The sequence below is a fragment of the Dictyostelium discoideum genome (assembly GCF_000004695.1).
Source record: "Dictyostelium discoideum AX4 chromosome 2 chromosome, whole genome shotgun sequence".
In the NCBI taxonomy this organism is placed as follows: Eukaryota; Evosea; class Eumycetozoa; order Dictyosteliales; family Dictyosteliaceae; genus Dictyostelium; species Dictyostelium discoideum.
This window is the reverse complement of record NC_007088.5, coordinates 8,031,491-8,049,275: the sequence shown is the minus strand read 5'-3', so window position 1 is coordinate 8,049,275 and position 17,785 is coordinate 8,031,491. Positions and strand designations below refer to the sequence as shown.

The following is a 17,785-nucleotide window of genomic DNA, read 5'->3' as shown; positions in this document are numbered from 1 at the left end:
AATGATTTTTTTTTTTTTTTTTTAAAAAAAAATATCTGGACTTGTTTTTTTTTATTTTTTTTTTTTTTTTAAAAATATCTTATTTTTTTTTTTTTTATTTTTTTTTTTTTTTTATAGGGGTATCGTTAAAAAAAATAAAAAATAAAAAAAAATAAAAAATAAAACTAAAATAATATCTTAATTTTTGATGTATGAATAACATAGTGTTTGAATTGTCTAAATTTCCAAATGAAAAAAAAAAAAAAATAGATAATCACATATCTACTTAATATTTTATCTATACTATTTTTTTTATTATTATACACTCTTTTTAAAAAATTGACAATAGAATTTAATCTTTAATTTTAATTTATTTTGTTATATATTTCAATTATTTATTATAATTATTTGTATTAAACGGTTTAAAATAAAAAATAGTTTAACATATCGAAGTTTATTAAAAATAAAAAAAGACTTTAAAAAATAAATTTGAAAAATAATAACAATTCCATCCATTCAGTTAAATGAGAAAAAAAAAAAAGATATGAATAGAAATTGATAATTTAAAACACTAAATTAATTTTTAAATGATAAACAATAAATAAACAAATAAAAAATCAACAAACAATCACCTTTTAATACTTTTTAATTTCTTTTTTATTTCTTAACAATGTGTTTAATAATATTAATAGCTTTTTTTATTTATTTATAATAATTTAATGAAATCAAATGTTTGAACATCGTTAGTATTGGTTACAGATTTGAAAGTGATAACGATATTACCAGATTCAAATGACCATGACCAATGAGCGTTCAAGTTAGCATCATGTTTAATAACGATTGTATGATTTGTAGTTGCTTCTTGAACTGCTTCTAAGATCATTTCATCAGCACAACGTTTGGCGAGATTTGCAGCGACCTTTTCGACGATACCAGCAAAGATATGACCAAAGCTATTCTTTAAGTCGTCGGCAACTTTTGGATAAACAGTTTCTAATGATAATTCATCAATTGACCAATCTGATGATGATTTTAATGCTTTTTTAACTGCTGATAAATTATCTTTCATTTTTTGTTCATTTGTTTTAATATTTAAACGAGTCATTAAAGTATAAACACCTTGAGATGGAATGATTGTCTCTAATTTGAATGTGTTAACATCATTAGTGTTACAAATCTTTGGACGGAATAAAATTCTACAATCACCATTCTCAAATTGATATTTCCAATAGGATTCCAACTTTTCATCAGCACAAACAAAAACAAATTTCTTATTTGGAACAGCTGCTAAAAATGCTTCTTTAATTAATGAATCTGCACCGACTTTTACCATATTCTTTGCAAGATTACCAACTACATCTTTATAAAAGATACTTCCACAACTATTAGTAACCCATGAATCATTACATTTAGTAATAATATCTTCAAAATCAAATTCAATTGAAAATGGTTCACCCAATGATTTTTCAATTGATGCTAAATTAGTTTTTAAAGATTCTTCATTATCTTTTAATGATTTTCTATAAATTAAATAAATTTAATTTAAATTAGTAATTTTAAATTATTAACCACTAAATGAATTATAATTTTTTTTTTTTTTTTTTTTTTACCTTGAAGTTAAAGCGAGAGGCATTTTTAATTTATTGTATTGATTAGTTTAAAGTTTGTTGAATTGATTGGAAAAAAAAAAAAAAAATTTACATTTTATACTTATAAAAAATAAAATAAAAAAAATAATAATAGAAATAAAATAGATTTAGAATTGGAAATATTTAAAAAAATAAAATTATTATTTTTAAGAATGTAGTTGGAATGTTTTTTTTTTTTTTTTAATAAAAAAGATATTTTTTTTTTTTAACCAATGAAAATATCTTGTTTTTTTTTTTTAATTTTAATTTTAATTTTTTTTTTATTTTATTTTATTTTATTTTTATTACCTCTAATCTAAAAATTGAAAAATAATAAATAAAAAATTTTAATTGTAAAAATTGGACTGAAATTTTATTATTTGTGAAATCGATAATGAATTTTTCAAACTCTTCCTTTTGAAATTCTTAAAAAAAAAAATCAAATAATGAAAGATAAATTATTTTTTAAGGTTTGGAGAAATGTTTATTTGTTAAAAATGATTTTAGAGTTTAAATTATTATATGAAAAAAATGAAATTGTAACATTTTTAAATTTAACATCATTAATTGAATATGAAAATAAGGAATATATTAGAACATTAATATATAAAGGTAATGAATCAATAAATGAAAAGTGTTTTTTACCAAATAATAAAAATGGTGTATTAAATAAAATAGTATTTAAAGAACAATCAATTTCAAATATTGCAAGTTGTTTAATACCATTTGGAGTTGAAATAATTGAATTTGGAATTAGTTTAACATTTAATAATAACATACTCGTTTCCACAACTCCTCTTTTCCTATTACCATCAACAATTAAGTCAGTTAAAAATGTTGTAATTAATGAAACTGATTATAGTAAAGGTAATGATTATTTAATTCCAAATAATATTAAAGAAATAACATTTTTAAAATGTCCAAAAATTTCAAAAGATACAATTAAATTTCCAAGTACATTAGAATCAATAACATTTATAAATGAGTGGAATAATGGTGATTCAATTTTAAAAATTGGTGATATACCAAATGGTATTAAAAATTTAGTATTAAATAGTTACAGAGAAGGTTTTGATATTTCAGTATTACCAAATTCAATAATTAATTTAGAAGTGATTTTAAAATGTAATAAACTTGTTAAAAATGTTATACCAATAAATGTAAAATCATTAACTATGATGTATTATATTAATGAAAATGAAAATGAAAATAATAATACTAATAAATTAGAAATTACTCATGAATCACTACCACCATCATTAATAAATTTAGAATGTTATTCAAAAGATATGAAATTTCTACCAAATTCAATACCATCAACAGTTGAGAATTTACAAATTTATGATTTACAAATACCATTAACTCCATCTATACTATCACCAAGTAATTCAATTAAAAAATTTGAAATTGCATTTGACTTGATTGAATTCACATGTAAAAGATTAAATTTAAATTTAAATTATTATATTGGTTCATTATTACAATGTTTAACAAGTTTAATTGAATTTTCAATCATTGGTTATTTCAATTCAAAAATTGATACAAACATATTACCAAATGGTTTAAAAATATTTAACCTTTTAGAAAATATAAATTTTAATCAACCATTTGATCAAGATAATATATTACCATCAACATTAACTCATTTAATATTAAATAATAATTATTCAATTGAAAATTTATTAAAAATTAAATTACCAATTTCATTAACATTTTTATCACTATCAAAAAATTTAAAGAATAATTTTAATATTAATAATTTTAATAATTTCAATAATAATAATAATAATAATAATAATAATAATAATAATAATAATAATAAAAACTTAAAAATTCATTTTCGAGATTAATTAATTAATTTTATTTTACTTTCAGGGAAAAAATAAATTGATTTATTTTATTATAAATTAATATTTTATTTTACAAATTTTATTTATTTATTTATTTATTATTTATTTATTATTTATTTATTATTTATTTATTTTTTAAAAACAGAATGAATCAATTAAAATACAACAACAAGCAGCAATATTACGAGAAGAATAACCTAATTGTGAGATATCAGTAATTCTATTATGACAAATTAAAGCAGATACAGAGAATAATTGTTGAGTTGAAAAATGAGCAGAACAATTGATAGCATTTGTAATTTGATCTTTAAATTCTTCAGATAAACTATCAGATTGTTCTTTAATGTATTCTAATAATATAGTTCTAAGTTCATGAATATCCTTTGCAATCATATGAACTGGAATTGCCATTTGAATATTTCTATCTTCAGTTGTAAATCCCATTAACATTGAAATTGATTTTTCAATATTTGCTAATAATGGTAATGTTTTATCTTCTTTTGGTAATCTTTTTGGTGATGAAATTAAATCTGTAATATTATTATTCTCACTATTTGTAGTTGTAGTTGTAGTTGTAGTAGTAGTAGTTGTATCAGATTTATTATTTGAAATATAATAATCAATTGATGAACGTAATTGATTTGAAGCAGATTCATTTAACTCACGTTCTTCTTTTGATGATAAATTTTGACCAACTCTTGAAGGTAAGATTGAAGTTGATTGTAATTTTAATATTGATAATTGTTCGGCGATTGAACGACCTAATGAGATGATATTTTCAGCTGATTTTTGTTTGACATCATTCACTACCGATAGAACCATTAATGATTTAAAAGTTGAAGAGATAACAAAACAAGAATCTGATAACTTCTTTGCATCCTCTGGAGTACGAGTAATGAAAACTTTAGTTGAAATATTTTTTAAAAGTTTTGCAATATTTGTTAAAACACCCAACTGGAATGGTGTATGAGTTGTAACTGAATTCATTGCAACACGACATGACAAGGCACATTCGGCAATTGATCTATTGATATCGTCTTGTGGGACCTCTGACCAGCAATTGTAAATCCAATGTAATGAACCAATTAAAGCTGCAACTAATCTAATTAATTCAGAATGATCAATTCTAGAGAACAGTCGGAGTTTGATACCCTCCTTAACGTTTTTAACACGTTCTTGAATTGAGTTTACAGCTTCTTGATTCTTTACAGTCTCCATGAACGATGTTGTCTCTGAATTACCAATGATTGATAGCAAATGTATTAAAATATTACCACATTGATCGGTGGCTTTGGTGATATCGTCATATCTAACTTTCTCAGACCTAATGGAAACGATTGATGCTCTAAATGCAACTTCCATCCAAATTATATTCAAATCTTGTTCTTTATCAAAATCATCACCTAACAATGATTCTTGTAAAATTAAATCCATTTCATTAGTTGATCTTACAACTGTTTCACCATTTGAATTTACATATGGTCTTGGTTCGACAGTTGATATAATTGATGATGTAGCAGTGTTTTCTTGCTGTTGTGGTGGTGGTGGATTTGGTTTTGGTGAAGGTGGTGGTAAACCTGCAGTTTGCGCTAAAAGAACTTGAGTAGCTGGACTTGCTGGTGCAATTGCCTTTGGTGGATATTTATTTTTAAACTTTTGTGTAATTGCATCTTTATACTTTATTTGAAAACGTTTTGGACATGCATCAACATATCTTTCAACATTCTTTCTCTCTCTTGATTCAACATCTAAATCTGCACCTTTATTAACTAATAAAATTGCAATATCTTCTTGTTTATCAATTGCATTAATTTTTTTTAATGACATTAAAATTGGCTAAATTATAAATAAAAAATAATAATTAATAATTAACATATGTTTTTCTATTAGAAAAAAAAAAAAATAATAATAATATATTTTATTTATTTATAATTATTAAATACATACAGTATCACCAGATTTAGGATCTTTTAAATTTATATTTGCACCTTGTTCTAATAAATAATTTACCATTTGTAATTGGTCACCATCAATCGCATGATGAAGAATTGATCTATTCTCTTTATCTAATTCATCAACTTTAAATTTTGTGCCTGGTATATACTTTTTAATCTTTGCTAAATCACCTTTTCTTGCTGATTTCCAAATATCTTTCATTTTTTTTTTTTTTTTTTTTTTTTTTTTATTTTATATTATTTTATTTTTTTTTTTTTTTTTTTTTTTATTTTATATTTTTATTTTTTATTTTTTATTTTTATTTTTTTTAATAAATTATATGTACAGAAAAAAAAAATAAAAATTAAAATTAATTATGCAAAAAAAAAAAAAAACAAAAAAAGTGGGGAATTATTAAAACGAGATTTAAAAATAATTATATATTAATATGTTGATGACAAAAATAAAAATAAATGATTGAAAAAAAAAAAAAAAAAAAAATGAAAATCCCACTTTTTTTTATTTTCTTTTTTTTTCTTTTTTTTTTTTTTTTTTTTTATTATAAACTGAATGGGTGTGTGACATGTTTTTTTATTTGTGTTTTGCAACACAAAAATGAAAAACTCAAAAAAAAAAAAAAATAATAATAATAACAATAATAATAAATAACAAATAAAAATAATAATAATAATAAAAAAATATTCAAACTAAAAAATGTAATTAATACTCAAAAAACAAACAAATGCCAACAAAACCCAAAAACTAATTTTGGCTTATTTTTACTAAAACATATGCGAAATAAATATCTCAATTTTTGAAAAATTAAAATTAAAAAAAAAAAAAAAAAAAAAAAAAAAAAAAAATTTAAAAAAAAAATTAAATAAAAAAAAATGAAAATAAAATTAAAAAAAATATTTTTTTTCTAATTTTATTTTTTTTTTTTTTAATTTTTCAAATTTTATCAATAAAAAACAGGTACATTCTTTGAAATTGAGAAGAACTTTATCATTTTATTGGGGTATTATTTTATTTACTTGGTATAATAATTTAATTTACTTGATATAAAAAAAATAATAAAAAAAAGATAAAAATAAAAAATAATAAATAATTGGTTTTTATTTTTTTTTTTTTAATTTAAAAAGAAAGACGAATTAGTTTTTTTTTTTTTTTTTATTTTCATTATTGATTATTAATTCACTCATACTCAATATTTTTTTTTTTTCATAAAATTAATTTTAATTTTTTTAAAATATTTATTTTCAAATCCATTTTTCTTTTATAATAAAAAAAAACAAAAATAAAAATAAAAAAACAAAAATAATAATAAAACAAAAACCTTTTTTTTTTTATAAAAACAACAAAAATAAAAAAAACAAAAACTTACTATAAAAGGAAAAATTCTTTCTATAGAATTCTAAAATTTAATTTTTAATTTATTTTATTTTTTTAAATTTAATTTTACAAAAAAAAAAAATAAAGTTAAAAAAAAAAAAAAAAAAAAATTTATTAAAAATTATCAAAACAAATAAAAAACATATAAACATAAATATAAATATAATATTAAAATAAAAATAATAAAATGTCAGGTAAGTTTTTTTATTTTTATTTTTTTTATTTTTACTATTTTCTGAATGTTCAACATAAATTATATTAATCATAATTTTTTTTTTTTTTTTTTTTTTTTTTTTTTTTATTAGTTTTAAGTGTTGGACAATCAAAAAATGGGCAGTTAGGACATGATTCAATTAAAGAATGTTTAGAACCAACAGTTATTGAAGGATTATTAGGTAAAAGAATTATACAAACAGTATCAGGTGAAGCACATTCATTGGCTGTATCAAGATTTGGAGATGTTTATTCATGGGGTAGATCAAAAGAAGGTCAATTAGGTATTGGTCAAGGGTATGGTGGTAGTGATAAAGTAATGTTTGTAGCAAAACCAACATTGATTAAAAGTTTACAACATGAAAGAATTATAAAGGTAGCATGTGGTAATTTTCATAGTTTAGCATTGACTGATATGGGTAAAGTTTATGAATGGGGTCAACTACATCGATTAGACGAGTCACAATCATCATTGGATATACAATCAACCAATGGTTTAATTGAAATGCCAAGATTATCATCTCAAAGAATTATAGAGGCATCAGTTTCACAATATCTATCGGGTGAAAAGAAGGCATACGATGCCAATGGTGGTACAAAACCAAAGGATGATGATGAAGATAAGGAAGCATCCAATAGTGCACAATCAAAGAGTAAGCATTTGGGTAAAATCATTGATTTAAATCAAACCATTCCAATGCAAATTCAAGATATACCAGAGGAAGTGGTAGATGTGAGTGGTGGTTGGGCATTTAGTGCAGCCGTTACTAAATCTGGTCGTTTATATACATGGGGATTCAATGAAAAGGGTCAATTGGGTTTAGGTAATCGTTGGTTTCATTCTACACCACAATTGGTGAAAACATTAATCGATGTGAACATTGTTAGTGTTGTATGTGGTCGTCAACATATTTGTGCCATCACCGATCAAGGTGAAGTTTATAGTTGGGGACTTGGTGTTTTCGGTCAATTGGGTCATGGTAATGTAAAGAGTTACCTTCATCCAAAGAAAATTCAACAGTTTGTAGAATTAAATGAAAGAATAGCTCAAGTTGCATGTGGTTCCAATTTCACTATGGTTAGAAGCGTCCAAGGTCTATTGTATGCATTTGGTCATGGAGAATATGGTCAATTGGGTAGCACAGAAGAAACTCAACATTTGGATTTCGGTGGAAGAGATAATCATTTCAAATATTCAATACCAATAGTGGTTAAATCATTAGAAACTAAAAAAATTAAAAATGTAGCATGTGGTCATTTACATACAATCGTTGTAACTGATGAGAATGAAGTTTATCAATGGGGTTGGGGTAGTTCTGGTGCATTGGGTTTAGGTAATAAAAGATTTCAATTGGTACCACAATTAATCACTTCTCTATCTGGTGAAGAAATTGCATCGATCACAGCCGGTGAAAAACATACAATCGTTGTAAGATGTTCCGATGTAACTTCATTTGCTTATGATTATAAATCATTAATTAATGAAAAGAAGTATGCAGATTTAATATTTAAAGTTCAAGATAAGAAAATTTATTCTCATTCATTATTTATAAAATCACGTTGCCAAAAATTATATTCAATAATTTTATTTTCATCAAGATTTATTAATCAATATTCAAATAATAAACAAGTTGTTGTGGCTAAGGAAGAAAAAGAAGAAGAAAAAGAAGAAGAAAAAGAATTTAATGAAAATGGTGAAGAAATTAAAATTATTGATTTAGGCAATTCAGTTAAATATCAAATTTTCATTGGTTTTTTACAATATTTATATACTGATCATTTAGTGATTGCACCACATTTAAGAATTGAATTGGGTAAATATGCTGAAAAGATGGGAATTGAAAGATTATCAGCCATTTGTAAACGTTATACCTATAGATTAAGACTCACCGAGAAAATACCACCTTCAGAATTTAGTAAACAATTAATTCAAGCAGTTGATGAATTAACCAAAGCTGATATTTCATTCAAAATCAAAGAATCTGATACCTCTTCAATTTACGCTCATAAATTCATTTTAACTCAAAGAAATCTTTATTTTAAAACAATGTTTGAATGTTCATTCAAAGAGAAGGATCAAATGGAATTCATTGTAAGTGGTAAAGATGAAAATGATATCTCTTCCAAAGAAACTTTCAAACTATTACTTCAATATATCTATGGTAATAATGAAGAGATTATCAATGATGATAATGCTATAGATATACTTTGTTTGGCTGATAGATTCATGATTGAAGATTTAAAATATCTTTGTGAATATCATTTGGAACAAATGGTTTTATCAAATAATGAAATTTTATTAAAAAATGTTCCAAAAACAACAAATAACATCGATGGAAATCAACAAAAATTAAAGAAAGAAGATATTTTAAATTTTGAAGAAACTTTAACTTCATTTGATAATATTTGTATTCTAATGCAAGTTGCCGATGGTTTCATGGTTAAAAGATTAAAAAGAATTTGTATGGATACTATTAGTCAAATCGATTTCGATTTATTTAAAATTTTAAATACAAAAAATGAAACTTTAAAAAAAATTAGAATTAATTCACCATTATTGATTAGAGAATTAGATAATTATGCTAGAAATTTTGGTAAATTTCAACAAAATTCTTTAATTGAATTAATTAGATAAATTAATTAATTAATTAATTAATAATATATAAAAAATAAAAATTTGTAATATATCTATTTATTTAAATAATAATATAATAATAAAAAAAAAAAAAAAAAAAAACATTTTTAATTTTTAAGAATTTTATAATCTTTTATAATTTATATTTGTTTTTTGAATTATTATTATTTTTTTTTTTTTATTTACCATATGGAAAATTTTAGATTTATAACAATGTTTAAAATTAGTTTTTTAACCAAAAAAAGATTTATTTTATTTTTATTTTTTTTTTATTTTTTTTTTTTACAGTAGTTTAGATATTTTTTTTTTTTTTTCTTTCACCTTTTTTTTTTTTTTTTTTTTTGTTTTTTTTTTTTATTTTTTATTTTTTTATTTTTTATAAGATACCAAAGCATATTAAAATGTCAATTTTAATTATTTTAATAATTTCAATAATTTTTTATTTAATTTTTGATTTTTTATATAAAAATTTTAGTAATAGACAATTTAAAGGACCCTTGGCATTACCATTAGTAGGTTCATTATTACATTTAAAAGATGATACACATTTAGTATTTCAAAATGATAGTAAACTATATAAAGATGGTGATAACAATGGTAAAATAATCAAATATTGGTTTTGTGATCAATTGACATTGGCAATTTATGATACAAATACAATGAAAGAAATTTATTTAAAGAATCCAGAATCATTAAATACAAGAGTTAAATCACCATCAACAAATGTAATAGGAAATAGATTTAGAGGTATTGTCACTGCCGATGAAAATTATTGGCAATTTCATCGTGATATTTTAATGAAATCATTTACTGGTAGAAAAGTTAAATCACTTTCATCTTCAATAGAAAAAGAAACAATTGATTTAATTACATATATGAAATTTATTGAAAAATCTGGTCAATCTGTAAGTAGTACTATTTTTTTTTTTTTTTTTTTTTTTTTTTTTTTTTTTTTTTTTTTTTTTTTAATAGTTAAAAACATTACTTGGTTTATTAATTTTTTTTTTTTTTTTTTTTAAAAGTTTTCACCAAGATCAAATTTTATGAACTTTTATTCAAATATTATTTTTGATTATGTATTTTCAAGACGTATTGAAAATATTTATGAAGGTGTAAATGAAGAACAAGGAAAAGTTTTATTAGCAATTAGAGAATTATTTGATTATTTAGCAGATACATTAATTGTAAATTATTTAATATTTACAAAACCATTCTATTTTTTATATTTAAAAATGTTTGGTCATCCAGCAGATTCTTTGAAAAAGATTTTAACAAAATATTATTTAGAACATTCTGAATCAATTGATTTAAATAATGCAAGAGATGTTTTGGATTCATTGATTATTGAATATAGAAAAGTTGGTGGTAAAGAAGAACAAAGTTCAATCATCCCAATGGTAAATGAATTAATTTTAGCTGGCACAGAAACAAATTCAAGTACTGCTGAATGGTTCATTTTAACAATGGTAAATAATCTTGATTATCAAGATAAAATTTATAATGAATTAAAATCAACATTGGAAACGACAACAGCGATGATTAAACTTTCAAATAGAAATCAAACACCATTATTTAATGCAGCTTTAAAAGAAGTTTTGAGATTATATCCACCTGTACCATTTGGTGTACCTCGTCAAGTAAATCAATCATTTGAAATTAATGGTGGATCTTTGAAAATTCCAAAAGGTACTCAAATCATTCAATCACTTTATTCAATATTTAGAGATGAAAACTATTGGGATTCACCTGACCAATTTAAACCAGAGAGATTCCTTGATCAAGATTCTCATTCAAATAATTATTTTCCATATGGAATTGGTGTTAAAAATTGTATTGGTATGGGTTTCTCTCAAGATGAATTATACATTTCACTTTCAAACCTTGTTTTAAACTTTAAGCTATTACCTTTAATTGAAAATTCAAAGATTTGTGATAAACCTATATTTGGTTTCTCTTTTAAACCAAACGAATTTAAAATTAATTTAGAAAAAAGAAATAATTGAAATTAAACATTTAAAAAATAAAATTTCATATTTTAATTTAGTGTTTGAAATTATCTGTTCATATATTTTTTTTTTTTTTTTTTTTTTTTTTTTTAAAGCACCTCAACCCAAAAAGAGTTTATTTTTTTCATTGTTATTTTTTGTTTTTTTTAAAGCACACCAACCCAAAAAAAAAAAAAAAAAAAAAAAAAATAAAACAAATTAAGATATTTTTTTTTTTTTTTTTTTTTTTTTAAAAGCACCCAAAAAAAAAAAAAAAAAAAAAAATCTAGATATTTTCAAATCTATTTTTTTTCTAATTTATAAGTGTAAAAAAAAAATAAAACCATTCCAATTACATTCTTAAAATTAATAATTTTATTTGTTTTTTTTGATATTTTTAAATATTTCTGGATTTTAATCTATTTTTTTTCTAATTTCATAAGTATAAAAATGTAAATTTTTTTTTTTTTTTTTTTATTATCAAATAATTCAAAACAAAAACCTTAAACTAATAAATAATATTTTAATATTAATAAAAAAAAAACTTTTAAAATGCCTCTCGCCTTAACCTCAAGGTAAATATAAATAATAAAAATAATAATAATAATGCTTCATTTAATAATTAATATAAATTTTAATTAATAATTTATTTTATTTTATTTTTAGAAAATCATTAAAAGATAATGAAGAATCTTTAAAAACTAATTTAGCATCAATCGAAAAATCATTGGGTGAACCATTTTCAATTGAATTTGATTTTGAAGATATTATTACTAAATGTAACGATTCATGGGTTACTAATAGTTGTGGAAGTATCTTTTATAAAGATGTAGTTGGTAATCTTGCAAAGAATATGGTAAAAGTCGGTGCAGATTCATTAGTTAAAGAAGCATTTTTAGCAGCTGTTCCAAATAAGAAATTCGTTTTTGTTTGTGCTGATGAAAAGTTGGAATCCTATTGGAAATATCAATTTGAGAATGGTGATTGTAGAATTTTATTCCGTCCAAAGATTTGTAACACAAATGATGTTAACACATTCAAATTAGAAACAATCATTCCATCTCAAGGTGTTTATACTTTAATGACTCGTTTAAATATTAAAACAAATGAACAAAAAATGAAAGATAATTTATCAGCAGTTAAAAAAGCATTAAAATCATCATCAGATTGGTCAATTGATGAATCATCATTAGAAACTGTTTATCCAAAAGTTGCTGACGACTTAAAGAATAGTTTTGGTCATATCTTTGCTGGTATCGTCGAAAAGGTCGCTGCAAATCTCGCCAAACGTTGTGCTGATGAAATGATCTTAGAAGCAGTTCAAGAAGCAACTACAAATCATACAATCGTAATTAAACATGATGCTAACTTGAATGCTCATTGGTCATGGTCATTTGAATCTGGTAATATCGTTATCACTTTCAAATCTGTAACCAATACTAACGATGTTCAAACATTTGATTTCATTAAATTATTATAAATAAAAAAGCTACTAATATTATTAAACACATTGTTAAAAAATAAAGAAGAAATTAAAAGTATAAAAAGGTGATTGTTTTTTGATTTTTTTTTTGTTAGTTTACTATTAAAAAATTATTTTTAAATAGAGTATTAATTTATATTGATATTCAACCAATAATAAGGAACTTTTGTAATTGAGACCATGATTGTAATTTATTATAACTTTCCTCGATTTTCTCAAAGAGAGACTTATAGTTACAACCACCGAAACCATCATGATTGTTTCTTTGGACAATTTCTAGATAAAAGAAAATAATTTAAATTAATCATTTAAAAATAAAATTTCACATTTTAATTTAGTTTTTTAAATTATCTATATCTATTCATATCTTTTTTTTTTTTTTAATTGAATGGACGGAATTGTTATTATTTTTTATTATTTTTCAAATTTAATTTTTTAAGTCTTTTTTTATTTTTTAATAAACTTCGATATGGCAAACCATAGTTTATTTTAAACTCATTATATTCAAATAATTAAAATAAATAATAAAAAAAAAAAAAATACACATTTATATATATAATGAATTTAATTCATTTCGTAACAAAATAAATTAAAATTTAAAAATTATCTTATTATCAATTTTTTTTTTTTTTAAAGATACCCGATCCAAAAAAAAAAAAAAAAAATAAAAAAATACAAATTAAAATATTTTTTTTTTTTTTAAAACAAAAAAACAAGATATTTTTTTAAAAAAAAAAAAAAACTATTCCAATTACATTCTTAAAATTCATAATTATATTTTTTATTTAATATTTTTAAATATTTCTGGATTTTTTTAATCTAATTTTTTTCTATTTTTTAAGTATAAAAATGTGAATATTTTTTTTTTTTTTTTTTTATTACCAAATAATTCAAAACAAAAACCTTAAACTAAATAATATTTCAATATTAATAAAAAAAAAACTTTTAAAATGCCTCTCGCCTTAACCTCAAGGTAAATATAAATAATAAAAATAATAATAATTATATTCCATTTAATAATTAATATAAATATTAATTAATAATTAAATTTATAATATTTATAGAAAATCATTAAAAGATAATGAAGAATCTTTAAAAACTAATTTAGCATCAATCGAAAAATCATTAGGTGAACCATTTTCAATTGAATTTGATTTTGAAGATATTATTACTAAATGTAATGATTCATGGGTTACTAATAGTTGTGGAAGTATCTTTTACAAAGATGTAGTTGGTAATCTTGCAAAGAATATGGTAAAAGTCGGTGCAGATCCATTAATTAAAGAAGCATTTTTAGCAGCTGTTCCAAATAAGAAATTCGTTTTTGTTTGTGCTGATGAAAAGTTGGAATCCTATTGGAAATATCAATTTGAGAATGGTGATTGTAGAGTTTTATTCCGTCCAAAGATTTGTAACACAAATGATGTTAACACATTCAAATTAGAGACTATTATTCCAACTCAAGGTGTTTATACTTTAATGACTCGTTTAAATATTAAAACAAATGAACAAAAAATGAAAGATAATTTATCAGCAGTTAAAAAAGCATTAAAATCATCATCAGATTGGTCAATTGATGAATCATCATTAGAAACTGTTTATCCAAAAGTTGCAGATGATTTAAAGAATAGTTTTGGTCATATCTTTGCTGGTATCGTCGAAAAGGTCGCTGCTAATCTTGCCAAACGTTGTGCTGATGAAATGATCTTAGAAGCAGTTCAAGAAGCAACTACAAATCATACAATCGTCATTAAACATGATGCTAACTTGAACGCTCATTGGTCATGGTCATTTGAATCTGGTAATATCGTTATCACTTTCAAATCTGTAACCAATACTAACGATGTTCAAACATTTGATTTCATTAAATTATTATAAATAAACAAATAAATAATTAATAAAATATTATAACTTATTAAAATGTGTAATTTCTCTAAAGTGTCCAATCCAACTTATAATTCAATAATATGTTGAAATTGGGGTTGTAATAATTTGTAACACATTGTTTATAAATAAAGAAGAAATTAAAATGTTTAAAGGAGATAATTTTTTGTTTTTTTTTTTTTTTTTAATTTGTTTACTATTAAAAAATTACTTTTTAAATAGAGTATTTATTTATTATTTATTTTGATATATTGTAATGTTATTTAGTTAATAATAAAGAACATTTGTAATTGAGACACACCTATAAGTTTCCACGAGTTTCTTGTTGTCTTTCGATTGCTTCAAAGAGGGATTTAAAGTTACCAGCACCGAAACCATCATGGTTGTTTCTTTGGATAATTTCAAAGAAAACAGTTGGTTTATCTTCAACATTATTTGTAAAGATTTGTAAAAGATAACCTTTGTCATCATAATCGATTAAAATGTGTAATTTCTCTAAAGTGTCCAAATCTTCTTTAATTTCTAATGAAGAGTGTTGTAATTTCTCTCTGAGTGATGTATAGTATGTTTTTGGAACAGTGAGGAAAGAGACACCACGAGATCTTAATTTTGAGATAGCATCAATGATGTTATCAGTCTTTAAGGCGATATGTTGAACACCAGCACCATTGTAGAAATCTACGTATTCTTGAATTTGACTCTTTCTAATACCATTGGCTGGTTCATTAATTGGTAATTTAACTTTTTCAGACTTATCAGCAACTACGACTGATCTTAATGATGAATATTCGGTATGAATGGTTTTGTCATCAACTGACCAGAAACGGTGGAATTGTAAAACCTTTTCGTACCATTGAACGACTGGTTCCATCATTTTATCTGCATGATTTGAAACGACATGATCTATTAAGTTGAGGCCAACTGGTTCGGTGATATTTGATAATGGATCTGAAGCGACCTTGTATGTGAAACCTGGTAAGAATGCACCTTTATATTGAGATCTATCAACAAAAGTATGTGTAGTTTCACCATATGGACTCATGATAGTTGCTAATGTAACAATACCATGTTCGTCTTTAATTTGATGTGGTTCTTTAACTGATTGAGCTCCTGCTTTAACTGCTTCATCATAAATGTGTTGTACATCTTTAACGTTGAAAGCAATATCTTTGACACCATCACCATGTCTCATCATGTGGTCTGCATAATCTTTGTTGTCACCAGTTAATGGTGATGTAAAAGCCATAATAATGTTGTTTTGATGGATAACATGAGTGGCGAATTGACGATTACCAGTTTCTAAACCACTATAAGCTAAATTTTGAAATCCAAATCTAGCAATGTAATAAGTTGCTGCTTGTAATGCATTACCAACCCAAAATGTAACATGATCAAATCCTTCCTATAAAATATTAAAATAAATAATAAATATATTAATAAATATATTAGTAATAATTTTTTATATAAAAAAAAAAAAAAAAAAAAAAAAAAAAAAAAAAAAAAAAAAAAAAAAAAAAAAAAAAATGAAATAAATAAATAAATAAAAAAAAAAAAACTCTTATTGATTTTTTGTGAGTGTATTATTTTTTTTCTTTTTTTGTCAAAATGAATTTTAATATGTACCATTTCCATTTTTATTTTTATTTTTTTTAGAAAATATCCACTCTTTGTTTAAAATTAAATAAATGAAAAAAAAAAAATTTCCTTTTAAATTTCAGTACTGTTAAGCGACAAAAAAAAAAATAAAATAATAAAAAAAAAAAAAATAAAAAAAATAAAAAAAAAATAATTAAAAAATAAAAATTTGGAAAAAAAAAAAAAAAAAAAAAAACAAAAAAATAAAAAAAATCATTCTGGAAGATTAAGGTGTACTAAATTTTATGATAATTGATTTATCGATTGTTTATTTATTATTATTAAACAAGTACAACTATGGTGGGGGGATAATTTATTATCAGAAATTTTCATTATTAATTTATTTATTTCAGGTGTGTGTGTGCGTGAAAATAAAATAAAAAAGAAATAAATAATAAAAAAATAAAGAAATAAAAATAAAAAAAAGAGAAACTTACCATATTGTTTTTTTTTTTTGTTTAAATATTTATATATCTTTTCGTCTTAAAAATAAAAATAAAAATAAAAAATGAATAAAAAAAAAAAAAACTTTTTGTAAATTTCAAAAAAACTTTTGGATTAAAAAAAAAATAAAAAAAATAAAAAAAAAAAAAATAAAAATAAAAAAAAAATAAAAAAAATAAAATTAAAATAAAATCAAAATGATATTTTTTGGAAATTTGATAAAAAAAATGAGTATGTTGCGATAATGTTGAAACAAAACATCTTTCAATTTTCGAAAATTTTTTTTTTTTTTTTTATAAAAATTTTATCCAAAAAAGAAATTCAGCATGGAATTAATGACTAATTCAAACCAGGTTCTTTCCGAATAATAAAAAAAAAAAAAAAAAGAATTTTAAAGAATTAAACGTTAATTTTTTTTTTTCTTTTTTTTTTTTTGTCAAGTTTGAATTTTATCTTAAAAAAAAAATAAAATAAAAAAACAAAATAAAAAATAAATTAAAGTAAATAAATAAAAGGTTTCGATGTTTTGAAAAACAATGTTATTGGTTTGAAATAAAATTTTTTTTTTTTTTTTTTTTTTTTTTTTTTTTATTATATCTGAATTTTTTTTATTAGTACATTATATTTTTTATTTGTTTTTTTTTATTATTATTTTTTTTTTTATTACCATTATTTTTTTTTTTTTTTTTATTATTATTATTATGATTTTATAAGTGAATAAA

General features: G+C 21.7%; 8 protein-coding genes across 9 annotated transcripts; 5 read left to right on the top strand and 3 right to left on the bottom strand.

The window, feature by feature from the left end:
• Nucleotides 1-685: 685 nt before the first annotated feature.
• On the bottom strand, nt 686-1,612 carry DDB_G0277425 (hypothetical protein; the record flags this gene model as incomplete). The annotated part of the gene is made up of 2 exons (XM_637530.1): nt 686-1,499; nt 1,590-1,612. The coding sequence occupies 2 exons, from the start codon at nt 1,610-1,612 to the stop codon at nt 686-688; spliced, it is 837 nt and encodes a 278-aa protein (XP_642622.1).
• A 441-nt stretch (nt 1,613-2,053) lies between these two features.
• DDB_G0277547 (hypothetical protein) lies at nt 2,054-3,457 on the top strand (the record flags this gene model as incomplete). The annotated part of the gene is made up of 1 exon (XM_637529.1): nt 2,054-3,457. One exon carries the CDS (start codon nt 2,054-2,056, stop codon nt 3,455-3,457), a length of 1,404 nt encoding a protein of 467 aa, XP_642621.1.
• Nucleotides 3,458-3,592: 135 nt separating this feature from the next.
• Nucleotides 3,593-5,614, bottom strand: DDB_G0277427 (hypothetical protein; the record flags this gene model as incomplete). Its single annotated transcript, XM_637528.1, has 2 exons — nt 3,593-5,293; nt 5,405-5,614. The coding sequence occupies 2 exons, from the start codon at nt 5,612-5,614 to the stop codon at nt 3,593-3,595; spliced, it is 1,911 nt and encodes a 636-aa protein (XP_642620.1).
• A 1,357-nt stretch (nt 5,615-6,971) lies between these two features.
• Nucleotides 6,972-9,632, top strand: DDB_G0277429 (regulator of chromosome condensation domain-containing protein; the record flags this gene model as incomplete). Its single annotated transcript, XM_637527.1, has 2 exons — nt 6,972-6,978; nt 7,090-9,632. The coding sequence occupies 2 exons, from the start codon at nt 6,972-6,974 to the stop codon at nt 9,630-9,632; spliced, it is 2,550 nt and encodes an 849-aa protein (XP_642619.1).
• Nucleotides 9,633-10,033: 401 nt separating this feature from the next.
• CYP518A1 (cytochrome P450 family protein) lies at nt 10,034-11,635 on the top strand (the record flags this gene model as incomplete). The annotated part of the gene is made up of 2 exons (XM_637526.1): nt 10,034-10,537; nt 10,655-11,635. 2 exons carry the CDS (start codon nt 10,034-10,036, stop codon nt 11,633-11,635), a joined length of 1,485 nt encoding a protein of 494 aa, XP_642618.1.
• A 534-nt stretch (nt 11,636-12,169) lies between these two features.
• Nucleotides 12,170-13,097, top strand: DDB_G0277415 (hypothetical protein; the record flags this gene model as incomplete). Its single annotated transcript, XM_637525.1, has 2 exons — nt 12,170-12,192; nt 12,284-13,097. 2 exons carry the CDS (start codon nt 12,170-12,172, stop codon nt 13,095-13,097), a joined length of 837 nt encoding a protein of 278 aa, XP_642617.1.
• Nucleotides 13,098-14,050: 953 nt separating this feature from the next.
• Nucleotides 14,051-14,978, top strand: DDB_G0277417 (hypothetical protein; the record flags this gene model as incomplete). The annotated part of the gene is made up of 2 exons (XM_637524.1): nt 14,051-14,073; nt 14,165-14,978. The coding sequence occupies 2 exons, from the start codon at nt 14,051-14,053 to the stop codon at nt 14,976-14,978; spliced, it is 837 nt and encodes a 278-aa protein (XP_642616.1).
• Nucleotides 14,979-15,285: 307 nt separating this feature from the next.
• On the bottom strand, nt 15,286-17,059 carry hpd (4-hydroxyphenylpyruvate dioxygenase; the record flags this gene model as incomplete). 2 transcript variants are annotated; one of them, XM_001134587.1, is made up of 2 exons in its annotated part: nt 15,286-16,386; nt 17,057-17,059. In XM_001134587.1, the coding sequence occupies 2 exons, from the start codon at nt 17,057-17,059 to the stop codon at nt 15,286-15,288; spliced, it is 1,104 nt and encodes a 367-aa protein (XP_001134587.1). The 2 variants fall into 2 exon arrangements, with proteins under 2 accessions (XP_001134587.1, XP_642615.1); XM_637523.1 differs by lacking the exon at nt 17,057-17,059 and adding an exon at nt 16,608-16,616.
• Nucleotides 17,060-17,785: the final 726 nt, after the last annotated feature.